Source organism: Papaver somniferum, unplaced genomic scaffold, assembly GCF_003573695.1.
Source record: "Papaver somniferum cultivar HN1 unplaced genomic scaffold, ASM357369v1 unplaced-scaffold_117, whole genome shotgun sequence".
In the NCBI taxonomy this organism is placed as follows: Eukaryota; Viridiplantae; Streptophyta; class Magnoliopsida; order Ranunculales; family Papaveraceae; genus Papaver; species Papaver somniferum.
In genome coordinates, this window is record NW_020620714.1 from 10,817,149 (window position 1) to 10,835,417 (window position 18,269).

The 18,269-nt window shown below is 35.3% G+C and overlaps 1 protein-coding gene across 1 annotated transcript; it reads right to left on the bottom strand.

Annotated features, from left to right (window-relative positions):
• Window positions 1-14,474: 14,474 nt before the first annotated feature.
• On the bottom strand, window positions 14,475-15,401 carry LOC113329540 (S-norcoclaurine synthase 2-like). Its single transcript, XM_026576399.1, has 2 exons — window positions 15,140-15,401; window positions 14,475-15,026 (listed from the first exon to the last, which is right to left on the bottom strand). The coding sequence occupies exons 1-2, from the start codon at window positions 15,327-15,329 to the stop codon at window positions 14,722-14,724; spliced, it is 495 nt and encodes a 164-aa protein (XP_026432184.1). The 5' UTR covers window positions 15,330-15,401; the 3' UTR covers window positions 14,475-14,721.
• Between the last annotated feature and the right edge of the window lie 2,868 nt (window positions 15,402-18,269).

An 18,269-nucleotide genomic window follows, 5' to 3' on the forward strand; every position in this document is an offset into this window, starting at 1 on the left:
TTGTATGATCGTTTTGGATAAATTTTTAGAGTGCTTGTGTGATTAACAATTAGTCCATTAACAACGATCGATTCAAAGGATGAACCAGTGGATCGTGGATCTCGAGGTAGGCGTGGCTTGTCATCAAAAGAGGTGGAAATACATTTGACTCTTTTGTAACCATTAGTGTTGCTTTTACAAAATTTTATGCTTAACAAACTCATGCATTGTCTGTCCTTGCATTCCATGCTTTGTTTAAATTGCATTATGATAATTCTGTTGATTCTGTGAATTTTTCCACAATTTGGAAAGGACTTGTAATGTTTTGTTTGTCATTATGAATTGTTATGGGAAATGAGAATTTCCACTTGTAGTATATAGGATACGCTCCTTCACAATTATATCTACATGAATTCAGCCTTTATGCTTAGAGTGGGTCATCAAGGTCTTGGTGATATCAATAGCTATCGAGTGTGGATAGCACGAATATTATACATTGTTTGAAAGAAGGAGTTTGTTCCATATACATGTATGTTTATTCCAGTAACTTAGTCATTGTTCAATGCTTCGGAAAAACATGTATTGTTTTTCAACTCTTGCTTATGATTACTTGAAAGTTAGATGTTATTCTTGCTGGGTACCCCTTTTAGGGATGATGTACCCTTTCCCACTTTCAGTTTCAGAGACAGATCAGAGTTGCGCAGCGAAAGCTTCAAGGGTCGAGTTTTCTAGTTGTTTAACTTCTGATATGTTTATTATGTTGCAAATTATATTTGTAAACCATATGTATATGTATCATTTGAGAGAATTTATTGTATATATATATTTCTGAGCGGGGCTAGTTTTGGGTTAAGTTTTTTTGTAGCAGATTTCTTAATTGAATGTTTAAGAAAATGAAAATTAGATTTGTAGTGCCTCTTTATTTAGTTAATCTCTTGGATTAGTCAGCTGCTAGCGTTGGAGGCACTACAGTGTTGGTATCAGAGCTCACTATTAGATCTTATGGGAAAAGATAGAAATAGCCAGTGCCAGTTAGAGAAATAGATTAGTTTAGAACTGGGTTGGATTTGTGAGATAAATCTTAATTCACTAAAAACCATCAATAATTAAAATAATTATTTGATTGATTGGTTGGTTGTATAGGTAATGAAATAAAAATTGTAGGTACACCAATAATTTTAGCGAATAAAGGTTAGGGAATAATCAGTCTAAAAGGTATGAACATGTACGCAATTTAATACTAGAAAAATAGTTAGATTAGCATTATTGATGAATCTTGAAAGTGGAATAATTTTTGTATTCATGTCATGCATTGATCGAGTTTTAGTCATTCGAGTCGTGTTTCCTTCTTATTCAGTTTCTGGTATAATTGTGTGTATTTATGGTTTTAATTGATTATTTTTAGTCGTTTGTGTTATGTTGCCTTCTTATTCGTATTATGTTATGATTTTTTTGGGTTGTGTAGATATATTAGCAGACATTATGAGTTATTTATGTTTATTAGGTGGTGAATTCTTACAGGGAAAATGCTACTCAACTGTGTGGAGTTTTTTTTAGGTTTTCTAGTTGTGCAAGTCCTCAAGGTATGATCAGGTGCTTAAAGTTATAGAATTCATGTACCAATGACTTGAGATTCCAATGTTTTCTTACACTAAGTTAACTGATTTATTAAATCGTGATAGTTACTTAGCTTTGTACAATGTTTTTTAGCTTCAGCTGCTTAGTGATCATGAAGGCGAGGTGCTCAGAGTGGTAGATTTCAGTTCCAATTCTATCATACTCTTTTGTCTGCAGAAATATTTTTATTATTTGTTTCTTAATTGTATGTCTTCCACTAGGTACAATGTGTCAGGAGGTGAACCCGAGATTCGGAGGACCATATTACAACTGTTGAACCAGTTTGATGGTTTTGATTCATGAGGATATGTCAAAAGTCATTCTTGCAACAAACAAAATTGATCCTGCTTTGCTAAAGACTGGACGAATAGGTTGGGAAATTGAGTTCCCTCTTCTTGTCACCAAAACAAGGAGACACATTTACCAGGTACTTGTTCTCATCCATAAACTTCCACATTGTATTTTTGGCCCAAATAGCATAATATTTTGTTAATTGTGTTGTCTTAATGCAATATGAATTCCTGTGCAGTCTGCATTCTTTGTGATTGTGTTTTAATTGTTTTCGTGTTTCTAGAACACAGATCCACACCTCATGCATGACATTGGCCTAAGATGTGAACCTAAAATAGTTTGTGAATATTAAGGATGAATTCTCTGGAGCTGATATTAAGGTTATTTTACTGATCCCAGTTTTCTTTCTTTAGAGGAACACCATATGAAGGTAAACATTTAGCTGAATAGATTGTTATGTAGGATCATGCGCTGATTGTATTTTATCTGAACATGAAGATCGACCCACTGGCATACACACCTAAATGCTCTGATCTCCAACCGATGTTTGCACATCTGTGTTATAACTGTTGTTAAATTCTGCAGAATGGAAGTTAGAGTTCCAACTACTTTGCCTTTATTTATTCAGTTATGATGCCAATGGGTTATGAAAGGTACCCATAAGTAATCCCTTCACTACTTTGCAGTGTCATCGGCGTTTTAAGTTCCTTATACTACTTTATTTCAATACATGAGCTCCTACTAAATGCCAATAACTTAAGACTTCGGAAGTATGGTTAGGGATTTCGTCATTTTTTGATCTTGGTTCATCACTGACTAATAAGTGTTTTGTTATTGCAGGAAATTTCTTTGTTCTTACTTATATCATATTACACTTTCTAGAATAATGCACCAGCCATTGCTATTTGTGCCATACTTTTGTAACTTGGATGGTACCAGGTATGAAAGACTTTTTTTCATCCCCTTGATACACTCTAGCCTTCCAAATAATCCAGTAAGTAGTAGCATAAGTGCTGATATTTTCACTATTGCTTGTATGTTGAAACCAAGCAATGAACCAGTCCATGAAAGGTGTTTGATGGTTAAACAGACCATGACTTTCACCAAACATATGATGCCAAACATCAATAGCAGATGGGAAATTGAGGAACATGTGTGTCATTGTCTCCTCCCCACTTTTGCATATTTTGCATATATGATTAATATAGTGAAGAATGCTTGCGGTTTTAGCATTAGTTGGGAGGATTTCGTGAGCACATTTCCAGAGAAAGATTTTGATAGCAGGTGAAACTTCCAAACTCCATAGAGCTCCGCAGTCTCTTGTTGCATGGTCATTTCTGTAAAGATTCTATATTTTGGCTTTGTAGAAAGCTTTAACAGAGAATTTTCCTGTATTGTTGAGGTTTCATTGTATGCTGTCCTCTTCCCTGGAGTGGATAACAAGATCAGTGATAGCTTGAGAAATATCAGGACTGAAGATCCACTGAATAAGATGAATGTTCCATTCCCTTTGATCTGTCATTAAGTGAGCTAGAAGCTGAATACCATTGGGGAAGTTTGCAGGTTTTGTGAGTTTTTCAGTTGAATTAGGTATCCATATGTCCTCCCAGACTCTTATTTTGTTGCCATTGCCTATTATCCAGAAGCAGTGTTGCTGGATGTTCTGAATACCTTCAAGAACCCCTTTCCATATCCAAGAATCTCCATCTTTAGCTTTGATGTTCATATTTAGCACATTTCTTCCTATTATGTATTTGGCATCCATCAATTGGAACCATAGAGAATCTTTATCCTGTTCCAATCTCCACCCTATTTTTGTTATCATGGAGCTATTGAAAAGTTCCATATTCATGAATCCTAATCCACCAAGTTCCTTAGGTTTCATATAGCTGTCAAAGCCTTAGGATAGTATCCAATGGGATTTTCCAGGTTCTTCCCCCAGAAGAAATCCCTTTGTAACTTGTTCATGTCTTGACAGATTTGCTTTGGTATTCTAAAACAGTTCATTTGGTAGATACTGGCTGTTGAAGTGACAGATTTTATTAAAACTTCTCTTCCAACAGGGTTTAAAGAAGTATTCTTCCAACTTGAGAGCGTCATCTTCATCTTATCCACTCCTGGTCTGAAAGATTGTATCTTGCTTCTATAAGTAAATAGTGAAGAGCCTAAGTACTTGTCATTTAATGGTAGAACCCGAACTCCTAACAAATTGCATATTATAGGAATTAAAAGCTGGATCAGTGTCCTTGCTGAAAAAAACACCAGATTTATTGAAGTTGATAAGTTGACCAGAAGTGTCCCCAAAAATAGTGAGGATTTCCTTGAGGTTTTGGGATTCAGTTGTATTTTCTTTGCTGAAGACCATACAATCATCAGCAAAAAGAAGGTTTATTGATGGAGCATTCTTGCAGATTTTTACTCCAGAAATAATGCCCAAGTCTTCAGCATGAGATAGAGTTCTAGATAGGGCTTCCATACATAAAAGGAATAGATATGGGGATAGGGGATCCCCTTGTCTGAGCCCTCTTAAGGGGTTGAAGAAGATATCTGGAGAACCATTTATAAGGGCAGCTGCAGATGTAGTAGAGATGCATTGCATGATATTCTTGCACCAATCAGAGTTGAAGCCAATTCTAGTCATAATGGTATGAAGAAATTTCCAGTCAACTCTATCAAAGGCTTTTTCCATATCAATCTTGATCCCCATACTTCCTTTATTACCCTTTACACCTCTTCTGGTTCTCATGGAGTGAATAATTTCATGAGCAATGGCTATGTTGTCAGAAATTTGTCTTCCAGGTATGAATGCAGATTGGTAAGGAGAAATGATTTTGTTTATGTATGGTTTCATTATTTGAGATAAAAGTTTGGATATGATTTTGTAGGTGGTGTTGCAGAAACTAATGGGTCTGAAGTGACTAGGACAAGATGGGTTATCTATTTTGGGTATCAGGGATATGAAAGTTGAATTCATTTCTCTGAGAAGATGCCCAGACATGAAGAAATGCTGGACAATTTTTACCAATTCTTCTCCCACAATATCCCAATTGTCTTGAAAGAAGTTGGGTGGGAATCCATTTGGTCCTGGAGCTTTATCTTTGGCTATACTGAAAAGGATTGCCTTGACTTCATGTTTGTCAGAGATTCTGTTGAGATTGTTGTTGTCCTAGTTGGTTATAGAAGTAGGTATGAGGTTGATAATATCATGATTCATAGAAGGTGTTTCAGTAGTGGCCATCTTGGTGAAGTGGTTGGTGAAGCATTGTTTTATTTCTTGATAGTCCTCAGTCCAGTTTCCAGCACAATCCTGTATGGAGTCTATCATATTTCTTCTTATTCTGCATTTGGTGGCTCTGTGGAAGTAACTAGTATTCTTGTCCCCCAATTTGATGAATTGATCTCTGCTTTTGGTTTTCCAGAATTTTTCTTCAATGTCTTGCCAATTTATGAGAACTTGCATTGCATCTTTTATAACTTCACTTCTATCATGTCTGAAGTAGTTTCCTTGTAACCAGTTTAGGTGTCGTTTAATTTCTTCAATATTAGTTTTGATGTTGCCATACACTTCTTTGTTCCATACTTTTAGTTTCACCTTAATGTTTTGAGATTTCTGTCAATGAGGAAAGCACTAGAACCAGACAAGTTTCTCTGCCAGCATTCAACAATAATATCCTTACATTCCTTATGGTCCAACCAAGGACCAAAGAATTTGAAAGGAATTTTACCACTGCACCAAGAAGGATTAGTGTTAATAAGAATAGGGTGATGATCAGAACCAATAGCTAGAAGATTAGTGATAGTAGAGTTTGGATACAGGAGAAGCCAAGATTCAGTGGCAAGTCCTCTATCCAATCTCTGCTCAGTAAGAGCAGACCAATTCTCTTATTAGACCAAGTGAAAGGACAACCTATACTGTCTAGATCATTTAAATCCAAATCAATGATTTTGTTACTAAAGAGATTAGCTTCAACACCGTCAAGTGGTTGAGTACTGTACTTTTCATTATCATGCAAAATGAAATTGAAATCTCCAATGACCAACCAAGGAAGGGAGTGTTTGGAAGCTGTGTACTCCAAATTTTTCCAAGATTGAATTTTACTCTTAGTGTCATAAGGATTGCCATAGTAACCAGTAAAGAGCCAAGAAGGGCCACTAGTAGGCTTGATTATAGCATTGATATGGTTAATGAAGTAATCAAGAATCTCAACATCTAGATTGTTCTTCCATATCATTACTACGCCTCCAGCAGTACCACTAGCCCCTCCAGGATTAACATGCCAATAATTCTGAATATTAAGCTGTTGCATAGTTTTTATAAGTTTTTCATGCTTCTGTTTGGTTTCAGAGATGAAATAGATGTCAGGGTTGAATTTAGTCAACATGTCATTAAGGTATTTCTTGGTGTGTTTTTTCCTTAGCCCTTGGCAGTTCCAAGCTATTGAAGTGAAGAACTGCCAGAAATAGGATACAAAGGGATATTTTGAGGTAGGCCTTCTAACTATGGGATCATAGTAAGTTAGGATGCAACGAAACAAAGAATTGTGGCAGTGGTGCTTGTAATTATGATTAAATGGAGAGATGGTAGTGAGATGTACCTCATAATTTGATATGGAGGTGCCAGAATCACCATTAGCCATTTGGAGAATGCTTGAGTCCAGTGGTTCAGCATAGTTGTTAGGATAATCCTTGAATCTTTTGGTGTTGTCAGCTTCATTAGTTTCCATAGGTACTTCAACAGGTGTTGATTGTTTCCTATTAGGTATAATTTTGAGCTTCCAAGCTTCAGAAGGAGTATCAGGGTCAGTGGGAGTGGTTATTTCAGCAAAGACATGAATTGTCTTCATAGCCTTCCAAGCCTTATTCTTGAGCTTAGCAGTTTCAGCATCCATCCTTTCTTTGATTTGAGACAATGTTGGTAATGTTGAGAGGGAACAGCTGGGAAAATACTAGTTGGATCGAGAGCTTGAGAGATATTGGTGTTAGGTGGATGAGAGTGTTTGGCTTTAGCTGCTTCAAGTTTAGTTGAACTCGCAAGCGTAGCTATCTCAAGCTTGTTTGTCAAGTTTAGTTGCCAAAACTATAAGTCGATTTCTAATATACTTATAGCTAAGTCTCGGACTAGGATAGAAAGTGTAATTGAGATTTAGACTCCACGACGTTCATCATGCAAAGACGAAGAACTACTCAAGGAACTGGTGGAACTTCATCGACTAAAAGGTATGTGGAGACTTGAACTTATCTATCACTCAAAAGTCTATCTCCTATCTTGAGAAAAAATTCGTATTGCTATATAGACTTCGATTATACACACTTGCTATTTCGAGCCGAGTTTATCTCGCTTATCTATTTCTCGAAATATGTGTTGGTAAGCTTTCGCTTTGGCCAAGTTCATCTTTACAAGTGACAAAAGTCATGTTGGTTATTTCAATATCTTGAAAATCTCTTTGATGAAGAACAATGTGTGAGTAACCTCTATTGAACATCCTCTAAGAATGTTTCAATGATTGAAATGAGAGTTTAGAATATATAACCTTCAATGGATATAAACATTGTACGTGAACTCATACTCACTAAAACAAAGAGCAGCATTCGTGACATTATATTTTTAACACTTAAAAATCTGTTGTTAATACTATGCATTTGTGACATTTTCTGCGTCACACATATGTAGTGTCAGTTGGGTACAACAACAATGTTAACATATCAATTTGCGATACTTGTGTTAGCGTCATAATTAAAAATTGAGGATTTTTAAAAATCAATAGTTTTTTTTTTTGCAACGGTTTTATCTTTCGAAAAAATAATGTTAAACAATATTAAGCTATAACTGAATTATTATTGTTTATTATAACCGTCTCATCTAACCACAAGGTTAACGTGTAACCTTTTAATTCCCCGAGTAAGATATCTTTTCTTAAAATCCGCTAACTACTCACCAACGTGTAACCGATGAAGACTTTTTTTTTCCTCTTCCCTTCTAAAAAACTCTTAAGTCTTTTTATCTTTCTTGCTCTGATTTGGTCCTTTTGGACCAGATCTGAGCAAGGATTTATTTTTCTTTTCTAGTTTTAGGTAATAGTTTGTTGAATAAGATGTTTCTACATCATTTTTTTGTGTCTTTTGACATCTTCGCCGTTTTGGGGCGATTTTTCTTCGTCGTTGTGGGACGAGTTCTTCGATCTTTGATGGCTGGTTCGTGGATTTCTACTCTTGATTCAAAAACATCAACTATTCGATCTATAAGTTTATGGGCAAAATACTCCTTCCTTTCAGGAGCATCTCTTTTCATGGAAGAATACAATCAAATCAAATGGTCCGAATTATTTCCGGAATATCCCATCATCTCTCCCCTATACATAATCAAAAATTGGGTATCTCTGCGGTTTATTGCTCTTTTTCTTCGCGATCTACTTGTAGTTGATATCCTTATTTGTATTGGGCTTTTGATTATCTTGATATTATTTATGTATTTTGATGCTTTTGTTAATCTTGTAAGCGAACATGTAATCACTGTTTTGATTTGAATGAACTGAAATTTGTTGATTAACCAAAAAAAAAACAACAACGTGTAACCGATGGAACTTGGTGAATTGATAAGTTACACGTAATTTTCTTTTCAGAGTCCCGTATTTAATTTTTGGTCAACGAAAATCCATCCCCCAAAAGTTGTTTTCATATATTTTATTTTAAGAAAAGATTTTAGATTTTCGTATATGCAGAATAACCCTAAAACTGGCTCATCGTCTTCTTTTTTTTTTCCTTCCTTCTGTTTTTCCTTCTTTTAAACCTCATAGGTCGCCACTATAAGCTCCACCAAACAGTGTTTAATACCACGGATTGTATAGATTTTCTTATTCTTGTTGTAAAAGAAAAATATTCCGATGGAGAAACTATAAAAATCACTTATCTAACACGGTAAGTTAGAGATATTATGTTTTTTTTTTTTGATATCAGTTTCTCTGTTAGAGAAAGTCTTTTGGTGGAAGAGTTTCATATTCCATCTTCCACGCCACCTCAGCATTTGAAATTGTGGATGGAAGCGCAAGTGTAGTGGTGGGCCAACAAAAACGCTAATCTTAATAGCGTTGACCGCTAATCAGAATAGCGCTAAAAAAACACTATTCAGAATAGCACAAAGCGCTATTAAGATTAGCGCCTTTTTATCAGCCATTGGATTTCCAATAGCTCGTTTTAAATCTACGGATAAAATAAAAGCTATTCTGAATAGATCTTTGTGCTATTTTAGAATAGCGTTTTGTGCTATTCTGATTAGCGTTTTTCGTCTTCTAGTGCGCTATTCAGAATAGCGTTTTACGCTAATTTGATTAGCACTACCATGGATTCCACGGACCATTACACGAAACCATGGAACACTGCTTGGATTTTTCATGGAAAACACCAATTTGGAAGCCACTAAACATGACATTCCATGATTTTTCCACACTTGGAATAGGATGGATTCCACCATAAGACCTGCTCTTACTTGAGTCTTTAGATTTTGGATTTTTTTAGTCTTTTTTTTTGTTTTTTGTTTTTTTTTTATCTAAGAAATAAACAAGGAGATTAAACATAAAAGTACCCTCGTGGGTAAGAATTTCAAGATCTAATTGATTTTCAAATAGGTGTTCTTTTTAAAATTATGAAAATCATTACTTATTTGGAATTTTATTTTCGTTTACTGTATGTAGGTACAATTTCTTTTACCGGTGAGCAAGGGTACTAATCTTCTTTCAAGAGAAACAAGAATTTATTTTGAGTCTCATTTGGACACAATATAAACCTGAAGAACCAATTCCAGATTCGCAGCAATAACAACTAGTATGAGGATTGAATTCAAAAATTTGCTTGGCCAAAGCTAACAATACTCTTTAATTATTAAGAAATCATTGGATCCAATGTATGAATGTTTAGTTCAAGAACATATTGATGTATTGGGTATTCGTTGTACAATTTTTGTTTTCCTGATGATTATACAAAGTCTATTGCTTTGTTGTAATGTTTAAATTATATTTCTTTTACTGGAAATTAAATGATCTCTTTTATTGATTACCATATAGTGTCATGACCTTTATAATTATTGAAGTAACTTTTTTTTTCATAAAAATCAGTATTGCAAATTTTTTGATTATTTCCGCAAGAGCAGCAAATTAATAAATTTTTTTTATTCAGAATCATATAATTACTTAATAATTCGAAAAATAAATGAATAATTTATTATTAAATTGGAAAAAAAACTTTTTTAAGACGTAAATTATTTGTGACGGAAAAAAATAATAGTTATGATATAAAATTATGCTACAAAAGCTCCTCCATATAAGTGACGGTTTTAGCATTGCTCGGATTATTCGCAACATCTATTTTTTCCCGGCTAAATTGGGGCCTATAAAGATTAATTTGGGCCTATCATTACGTGACAAAAAAGAGACATTTTGAAGTAAAATGAAAAGCCCCTTAACCAACTATTTTTTAATGACTAATTTACCCCTGATTAATTAGTGTTAATTCGGGTGATTAGTGGAAAAATATCGTGTTAGATGTGAAATTAAGTTGTGTAATGAATCATCTGAACATGGAGTGAATAGATCCAGAATTTTTCTTCAATGTCTTGCCAATTTATGAGAACTTGCATTGCATCTTTTATAACTTCACTTCTATCATGTCTGAAGTAGTTTCCTTGTAACCAGTTTAGGTGTCGTTTAATTTCTTCAATATTAGTTTTGATGTTGCCATACACTTCTTTGTTCCATACTTTTAGTTTCACCTTAATGTTTTGAGATTTCTGTCAATGAGGAAAGCACTAGAACCAGACAAGTTTCTCTGCCATCATTCAACAATAATATCCTTACATTCCTTATGGTCCAACCAAGGACCAAAGAATTTGAAAGGAATTTTACCACTGCACCAAAAAGGATTAGTGTTAATAAGAATAGGGTGATGATCAGAACCAATAGCTAGAAGATTAGTGATAGTAGAGTTTGGATACAGGAGAAGCCAAGATTCAGTGGCAAGTCCTCTATCCAATCTCTGCTCAGTAAGAGCAGACCAATTCTCTTATTAGACCAATTGAAAGGACAACCTATACTGTCTAGATCATTTAAATCCAAATCAATGATTTTGTTACTAAAGAGATTAGCTTCAACACCGTCAAGTGGTTGAGTACTGTACTTTTCATTATCATGCAAAATGAAATTGAAATCTCCAATGACCAACCAAGGAAGGGAGTGTTTGGAAGCTGTGTACTCCAAATTTTTCCAAGATTGAATTTTACTCTTAGTGTCATAAGGATTGCCATAGTAACCAGTAAAGAGCCAAGAAGGGCCACTAGTAGGCTTGATTATAGTATTGATATGGTTAATGAAGTAATCAAGAATCTCAACATCTGGATTGTTCTTCCATATCATTACTACGCCTCCAGCAGTACCACTAGCCCCTCCAGGATTAACATGCCAATAATTCTAAATATTAAGCTGTTGCATAGTTTTTATAAGTTTTTCATGCTTCTGTTTGGTTTCAGAGATGAAATAGATGTCAGGGTTGAATTTAGTCAACATGTCATTAAGGTATTTCTTGGTGTGTTTTTTCCTTAGCCCTTGGCAGTTCCAAGCTATTGAAGTGAAGAACTGCCAGAAATAGGATACAAAGGGATATTTTGAGGTAGGCCTTCTAACTATGGGATCATAGTAAGTTAGGATGCAACAAAACAAAGAATTGTGGCAGTGGTGCTTGTAATTATGATTAAATGGAGAGATGGTAGTGAGATGTACCTCATAATTTGATATGGAGGTGCCAGAATCACCATTAGCCATTTGGAGAATGCTTGAGTCCAGTGGTTCAGCATAGTTGTTAGGATAATCCTTGAATCTTTTGGTGTTGTCAGCTTCATTAGTTTCCATAGGTACTTCAGCAGGTGTTGATTGTTTCCTATTAGGTATAATTTTGAGCTTCCAAGCTTCAGAAGGAGTATCAGGGTCAGTGGGAGTGGTTATTTCAGCAAAGACATGAATTGTCTTCATAGCCTTCCAAGCCTTATTCTTGAGCTTAGCAGTTTCAGCATCCATCGTTTCTTTGATTTGAGACAATGTTGGTAATGTTGAGAGGGAACAGCTGGGAAAATACTAGTTGGATCGAGAGCTTGAGAGATATTGGTGTTAGGTGGATGAGAGTGTTTGGCTTTAGCTGCTTCCTCGAGCTTTATCTTTGATTGATGATTCTTGTAGTTGATAGAGATTTTCTTGGAAAGTTCAAGTTTTTTATTCCTTATTTGGCAAGCAATGACATCAGGGTGGGGTGAGTCAGGATCAACTCTAGAGGAAGCTCCAAAAGTGAGATGTTTGGAGGATGAGAGAGAAAACTTTGCAATAGCCTTCTCTAGCTCTTTCTGCTTAGCATTTCTAACTTTGATTTCAAAAGTTGCTGCAACATCAACATCATTGTAGCCTCTATGGATGACATTTATCCCTTCTTGAACAACTTTTTGATGTGCAGTTTGGGGTGGTGGTAGTGGTTGTGGTGTTGGCAGGTTATTGTAGTGAAATTTTGAGGGTGTAGGTAGTATGGGACAAGGAGGGGAAGCGTGATCTAGAGTTCTACAGACTTTGCAGAATCTAATACCATTTAGAGCATGAGCAAATTCTAGCCAATGAGAGACAGTTGGTGTTTCATATGACTCAATTCCAAACTTTAAAGGCCTAGTAACATCAATGGTGATCTTAACTTCTAAGTTTTTCTCAAATCTGTCTCTCCCATAGGGTCTCTTAGCAGTTTGGTAGACTCCAACAGATTGCAGAATGTTGTGGATATCTGGTATAATATGGGTTTGAATTTTTTGGATGAGGAGCCATATCATAACCTCTGTGAATTGTTCTTCATGAATTAATTCTGGACCTCCCTCTAGAACTCCAACCAACACCAACACCATAAGCTTATCAAACACTCCTCTAGTTCCTCCATTCCTAAGAGTTGAGTAGTCTTCTTCATGAGTGAGTCTGAGAATATAGTAGTTCCTTCTCCTGTTCCAAATATCTAGTTCAACTCTGCCATTGAATTCCCAGTTGTTGTTGATGAAGTTGCTAACTCTGGGTGTTTCAAAACAGATATTGCTGCAAAGCTTTCCAATGAAACACCATTTCCAGTCTAGTGATTGTTTTGTTCTGACATTCTCTGGGTTTAAGAAAACTTTGGGATAGAAATCTTCTTCAGGCATATTGAGGGATTTGCTCATCTGAGCAACAAGGTTTTCTATGGATGGAGTGGAGGAGTTTGAAGAGGATGCCATTTGTGGAGAGAAGATGAGAAAATATAAGAGGATACTCCAGTAAATATATTGACCACTGTGTTTTTTGGTGAGACATAGCCAGCAATAATGATGGAGAGAATCAAACCAGGCTTTAATTTGAAAAAGATTCTTCACCTTGTCATCAAGCCAGATGTTTTGTAAGTGTCTGGTTATTTTGTGGGTTGTTCTCATGCTAATTCTATATGGTTTAGATGGGTATTGGTCAATAGGTGGGGTATAACAATTGCAGTGATTAAATTTTTCCTGGTTGGCTTGTTGTTTCTCCTTTATGCACTTGTGTCTGTATTTTGACTTGTGGTGAATGTTTTTGGTGTTGATGGATAATGGGATCTGACTCGGATTCCTGCACAAACAAAGGTTTATATTGCTGACTAAGTTGTTAAACATTTTACCTTGTCTTTTCCATTGGAGGTAGTTGATAGTAATTTGAATTTCATAGACTTGAAAGTGCCTGGTAGCATTATCTGTAATCCAAGTGGAGCTACTATAATCCAAGTAGGTGATGATGATGTGACTAACTTTAATTTGAAACTTTTGCACGTGATGGCAGTGGTTCTTGTCGTAATAGTGTAAGATGATCAGGACATCGTCCCTGAAATCAAGAGCTTGAGAGAAAGTTCAAATCCAATTTATTTCATCCAGACGAGTAAACTTATTTTCAAATCCAACCAAAGTCAAACAACGTAGACTAAAGTCAGCTTTCCCTCTAGTAAAAGTAGCTTTCCCCTAACAATCATCAATGCCCTAAATTACTTGTTAGATTTCATATTTTTTTCACTTTTTGTCATAATTTATCCCTATGTTGGAATCACGTACTAATATAGAGAATCATGTAATTCTATTTTCTAGACACAATCTTAAATACTCTTTTGTATATATCTATTATTCTCATGAATTCAAGTTTATAGTTATTTTGAGTTTTCTTTTGGCATGAATTTTTTTTTATGAATTGTTGAAGTAAAGAACAAAAAACTAGACATCTAGAAACTAGGTACCTTAAATATTAGCCTAGGATAATTACGGAAATTTTTTTACTTTCTATGCATTTTTAATCTTTGTGCAAAATCCTATTTAGACATATACAATAGGAGGAAAGGAGTACCACTCTAGTGATGATAACAATGATATGAGTTCTAAACTCATCGTACTAAATACTTTAGCGATCCAAAAGGAAAACAAAAACATCAACTTCCATTAATCCTGTATGTTTCCGAGTTCTGTTCTTGTCTATGTTAGCCCTTCTTTTCTTTTTGCATTTATTGCAAAGTATTTTCATGATTTAACCATCTTATTATTAAATATTAACTTTTCATGAATTTTATTTATTTTCATGATATTCAATATGATTTTCTTTTAAAGAAAAGAAATCAATGAGCAAATATCCACGAAAAGATAAAGCACAAAAACATAGAAAGAGAGAAAAGAAGATCACAAGAGGAATAACCTAGGAAGGAAACAGTAATCTCAGTCCTAGGTACTTTATCCAGTTCCATATTATTAAGACCATCGAAAATCCATTTATTAACTGCGGCAGCAAGTTAATTAGCTGCTGATGTTGCGTGCTGCTTCGCAATATATTTCGGAACGGCTCGGGCTAAGGCGACATATCCATCAAAGGTGTTGCGAATATTAGGTACATTTGCAGCGAATTCATCCTTGACTTCACACTTAACAATTGATCTAATGATACAAGAATTACATTCTTTTGCTAGTACTTCATGAATTACCATGACATATGTAAATCCCATATCCAAGTATCCTCCTTCAACCATTTGTACTTCCTTGTAACGTTTTTTGTGATCCATCGTTACAATCTTCTCGTTGTACGTCCGCGGAACAAATCCTGGTCAGATATATACAGTGGTTTAGTACTTCTTAGTGACTCAATCCTTGCAAATATTAAAACTTGCGACATTAAAATTTTGAACAATAAACTCTCTAAGCTCATGTACTTACCTGGAAGGTACACAACATGCAGAACAGTACCAACATTATGACCATCGCCTTCCAAGATTTCCTTCTTTTCGAGGACAGTTGGAAGTAATTGAACCACTAGCTTAGGGTAATCAATGGAGCCATAGATTCCTCCCCAAACATCGTCTGCTGATGCATGTGCATCAAACTCGTTTATAAACTCGTACCTCATTTTCCTAATAATTGCAGTATATTATAGTGTAGTCACTGATCTCGTTGGTTTAATTTGTGATGCAAGTTCCCCATCCATATGTTGGTTTTTATAAGGAGATATGCAACTTGGATGGCAACAGTAGTTTTACTGTGTGCCAAATTTTATGTTTGTTAACTAAATTTCGAAGAAAGTATGAGACTAGTAGTTAACAACAATTCTTCACCGACAGGGTAAAGTGTTGATTAGACCCTTGAGAATTTTTGAGCAATTTTTTTTCGAGCCCCACATTTGTTAGTTGATGAATTTAGGTTGACTAAATCGAATTTATAGGAGAAAACAATGTGGCATGGTGAACCTAGGATAAGTCAAATTTTGGATTTTCGACTTAACCTAAAGCCAAGCACTATGGAAAGGTCATTTCCCTTGGCTTTAGCTTAACGTAGCTAAGCGAAATGAAAATGAAGATGTACCTCATTATGGAGGAGGGGCATCGTTTAGGTTAACTACACAGCATCTGCAAATAGTACAAATGAAAACTGAGTTCTCTTTCTTTTCTATTTTTCAAATTTTATTTTATTGAACTAATATAAGCATTATTTACGAGTAAAGAAAATTTAAGAGAAAAAAATGGAGAGTTATTATGGGAAAAGGAACTTAAGAAAAATAAAATGATTAAAAGTGAAAAATTAGGAGTAAAAATAAGTTAATACTAAAAATTTGAATACCAAAACTCAATATCCGTCCAAAAAGTCATCCAAACTGAGTTTCCCAAGAATAATATTTAGGGTGGACCAGATCTGTGTAACTCTTTAGCGAAGCGAAGCCGAATCCACATTAAAGCCAAAGGAAGGGCCATAATTTTTGGATTTCACTTCAATTAAGCTATAACGAAAAAAAACATGCACCATAATTCTTGGCCTAAGGAATGGATTTCAAAAATTTTCTTTTCTTTTTCTTCTCTTCGCCGTCATCGTCCATTAATCGTCGATTCGTAAATTTTCCATCGTCAATTAATCAACCAGTTATAAACAATGCGTAGTAAGAATACTCCAAGAATTTCATGAGAGAATCTGGGGCTCGCAAATCTAGCGAAATCGACGAAATCAATTTGAAGTTGATAAAATTCAACCACAAGGTCAAGTCCAAATCGAGCATCCAAAAGGAAAAAAGAAGTATGATTCAAGTAATATGCAAATTCGCGGGTAATTTCCGTCATACCCGTTCCTTTTAATTCGTTTTTTGTTGAAAAAATTGATTATAAACCATCAAAATACGTTGAAAACGGTAGTTGTTAATACCGGAATTCTCGTTGGGTTCTACCCGTCCTAGTATACCAAGATGAGCTCACTTTGCTTAGAATAGTATGAGAGAGAGTCCCATTTCCATTGTACCTTGTCCTTTCTTATATAGACTTTCCAAAATCCCCTTCTTTTTATGACATTTTTCCATGTGTCATAAACCTCCTTAATTACCACTAATGCCATCCCTTTTCTAATATGACCTCCTTCTTCCTTGTTAATTCCTTCATTGTCCTTTCTATCTCATGGATACTTCGTTGGTGGACTTGGGCCTTAGTCCCCATGTTCCATGCATGGCCTTTCCCTTCTTTGAGATGCCCTAGCCCGGTTAAGGGGAATTATTTTTCATGTATCAACAGTAGTTACGGAAGAGAGTTCGGTTAAGAATTTTTTTGAAAACCCTAGATTTTGTAACCGAACTCTCTGAATTTAAGAACACTTCATTTAAAAGGAATTTTTTTTTTGCAACCGAACTCTCTTAATTAATCTCATTATATGGTTTTCTCTTGGGTGGAAAAATTTGAGGCTTGCACCTATTTATCAAATTACACCATATATGGAACGTGCAAAGCATATTATGTGCTAATGGGAACACTTCCTTTATTGCATTCATCAATGTGACTTCATTTTCGGTCACTATATATGACCTCGGGAATATCATCACCTCGGAAGATTACCTTAACTTGTTGTAGTGCCCTAACGTAACTAGGTTCTTGCTCGTCCCTTAAAAAATAAAACGCCACGGTAAACGGTGACTTCGTCGTAGTACGCCCGACATATTCAACAATGACATCTCATACTTGTTAGTCTTGTAAGTGAAATCCATTATAAGAACTTCATGAAAGCATTGAGCCACTTGAACACTCGTCGGATGTGAAATGAAAAATTGTGTTATCTCTCCATGCAGGACTATATCTTTTTGAACCACGTATTCTTTCTCTTCCGCCAAAAGAAACAATTATTACATCAATTGTCTATCTCTCTATTCCTTCTTTCTAATTGTCTCAGTTACATTGTAAATGGTGGACAAAGATGGTTGATTATCCTTGTTATCCTCCTTTAGTACGAGGAGCATTTGAAGCGGTGAAATACCCATTTTTATCATGTTATCTATATCATGTCCATTTCTTGAGGAGTTAATTAGCTTTGCGGCCATGAAATGTCCTTCAACATGTTCCGGAGGAGGGTGGTTATGACGACCTTCCGCAACCTCGTAAAGAACCCATCCTTTCAATTTTTTGTTGTTATCAAATACCAGCTTGAACGGGCAATATTAGTTTTCTTTGAGAAAGTTTTGTTCTTCCTCCCGGTCTTTCCTTTATAAACATAACCCTTCTTCTTGTGACTAGCTACGGGATCACCGCTTCTCTCATAAACCATTTCAAAACGAGTTTGGCTTTCTTTACCATTCAAAACCAATACGTACATGTCTTGTTGTACGTGTATGTTTTCTATCCCAACTCTTTGCCTCAAGAGGATCTTTGAATTCCAAGTCATTCAAGTAGCGATGTGATGTATCTTCGTACAAATTGATAACTGGTGAAGGTTGATCATCCATTAGGTCATATTGAATCTACGAGAAACAACACAACACCAATACCAACCACAAACAAATAATACACAAAAGTTCGGCAATGTAAAGAAATTTATCAACAAAGTC

Coding starts and splice junctions, on each gene's coding strand:
- LOC113329540 (XM_026576399.1), bottom strand. CDS start 15,329: ATGAGGTACGAGTTTATAAACGAGTTTGATGCACATGCATCAGCAGAC. Junction 15,027..15,139: donor GCATGTTGTGTACCTTCCAG/GTAAGTACATGA, acceptor ATATCTGACCAG/GATTTGTTCCGCGGACGTAC.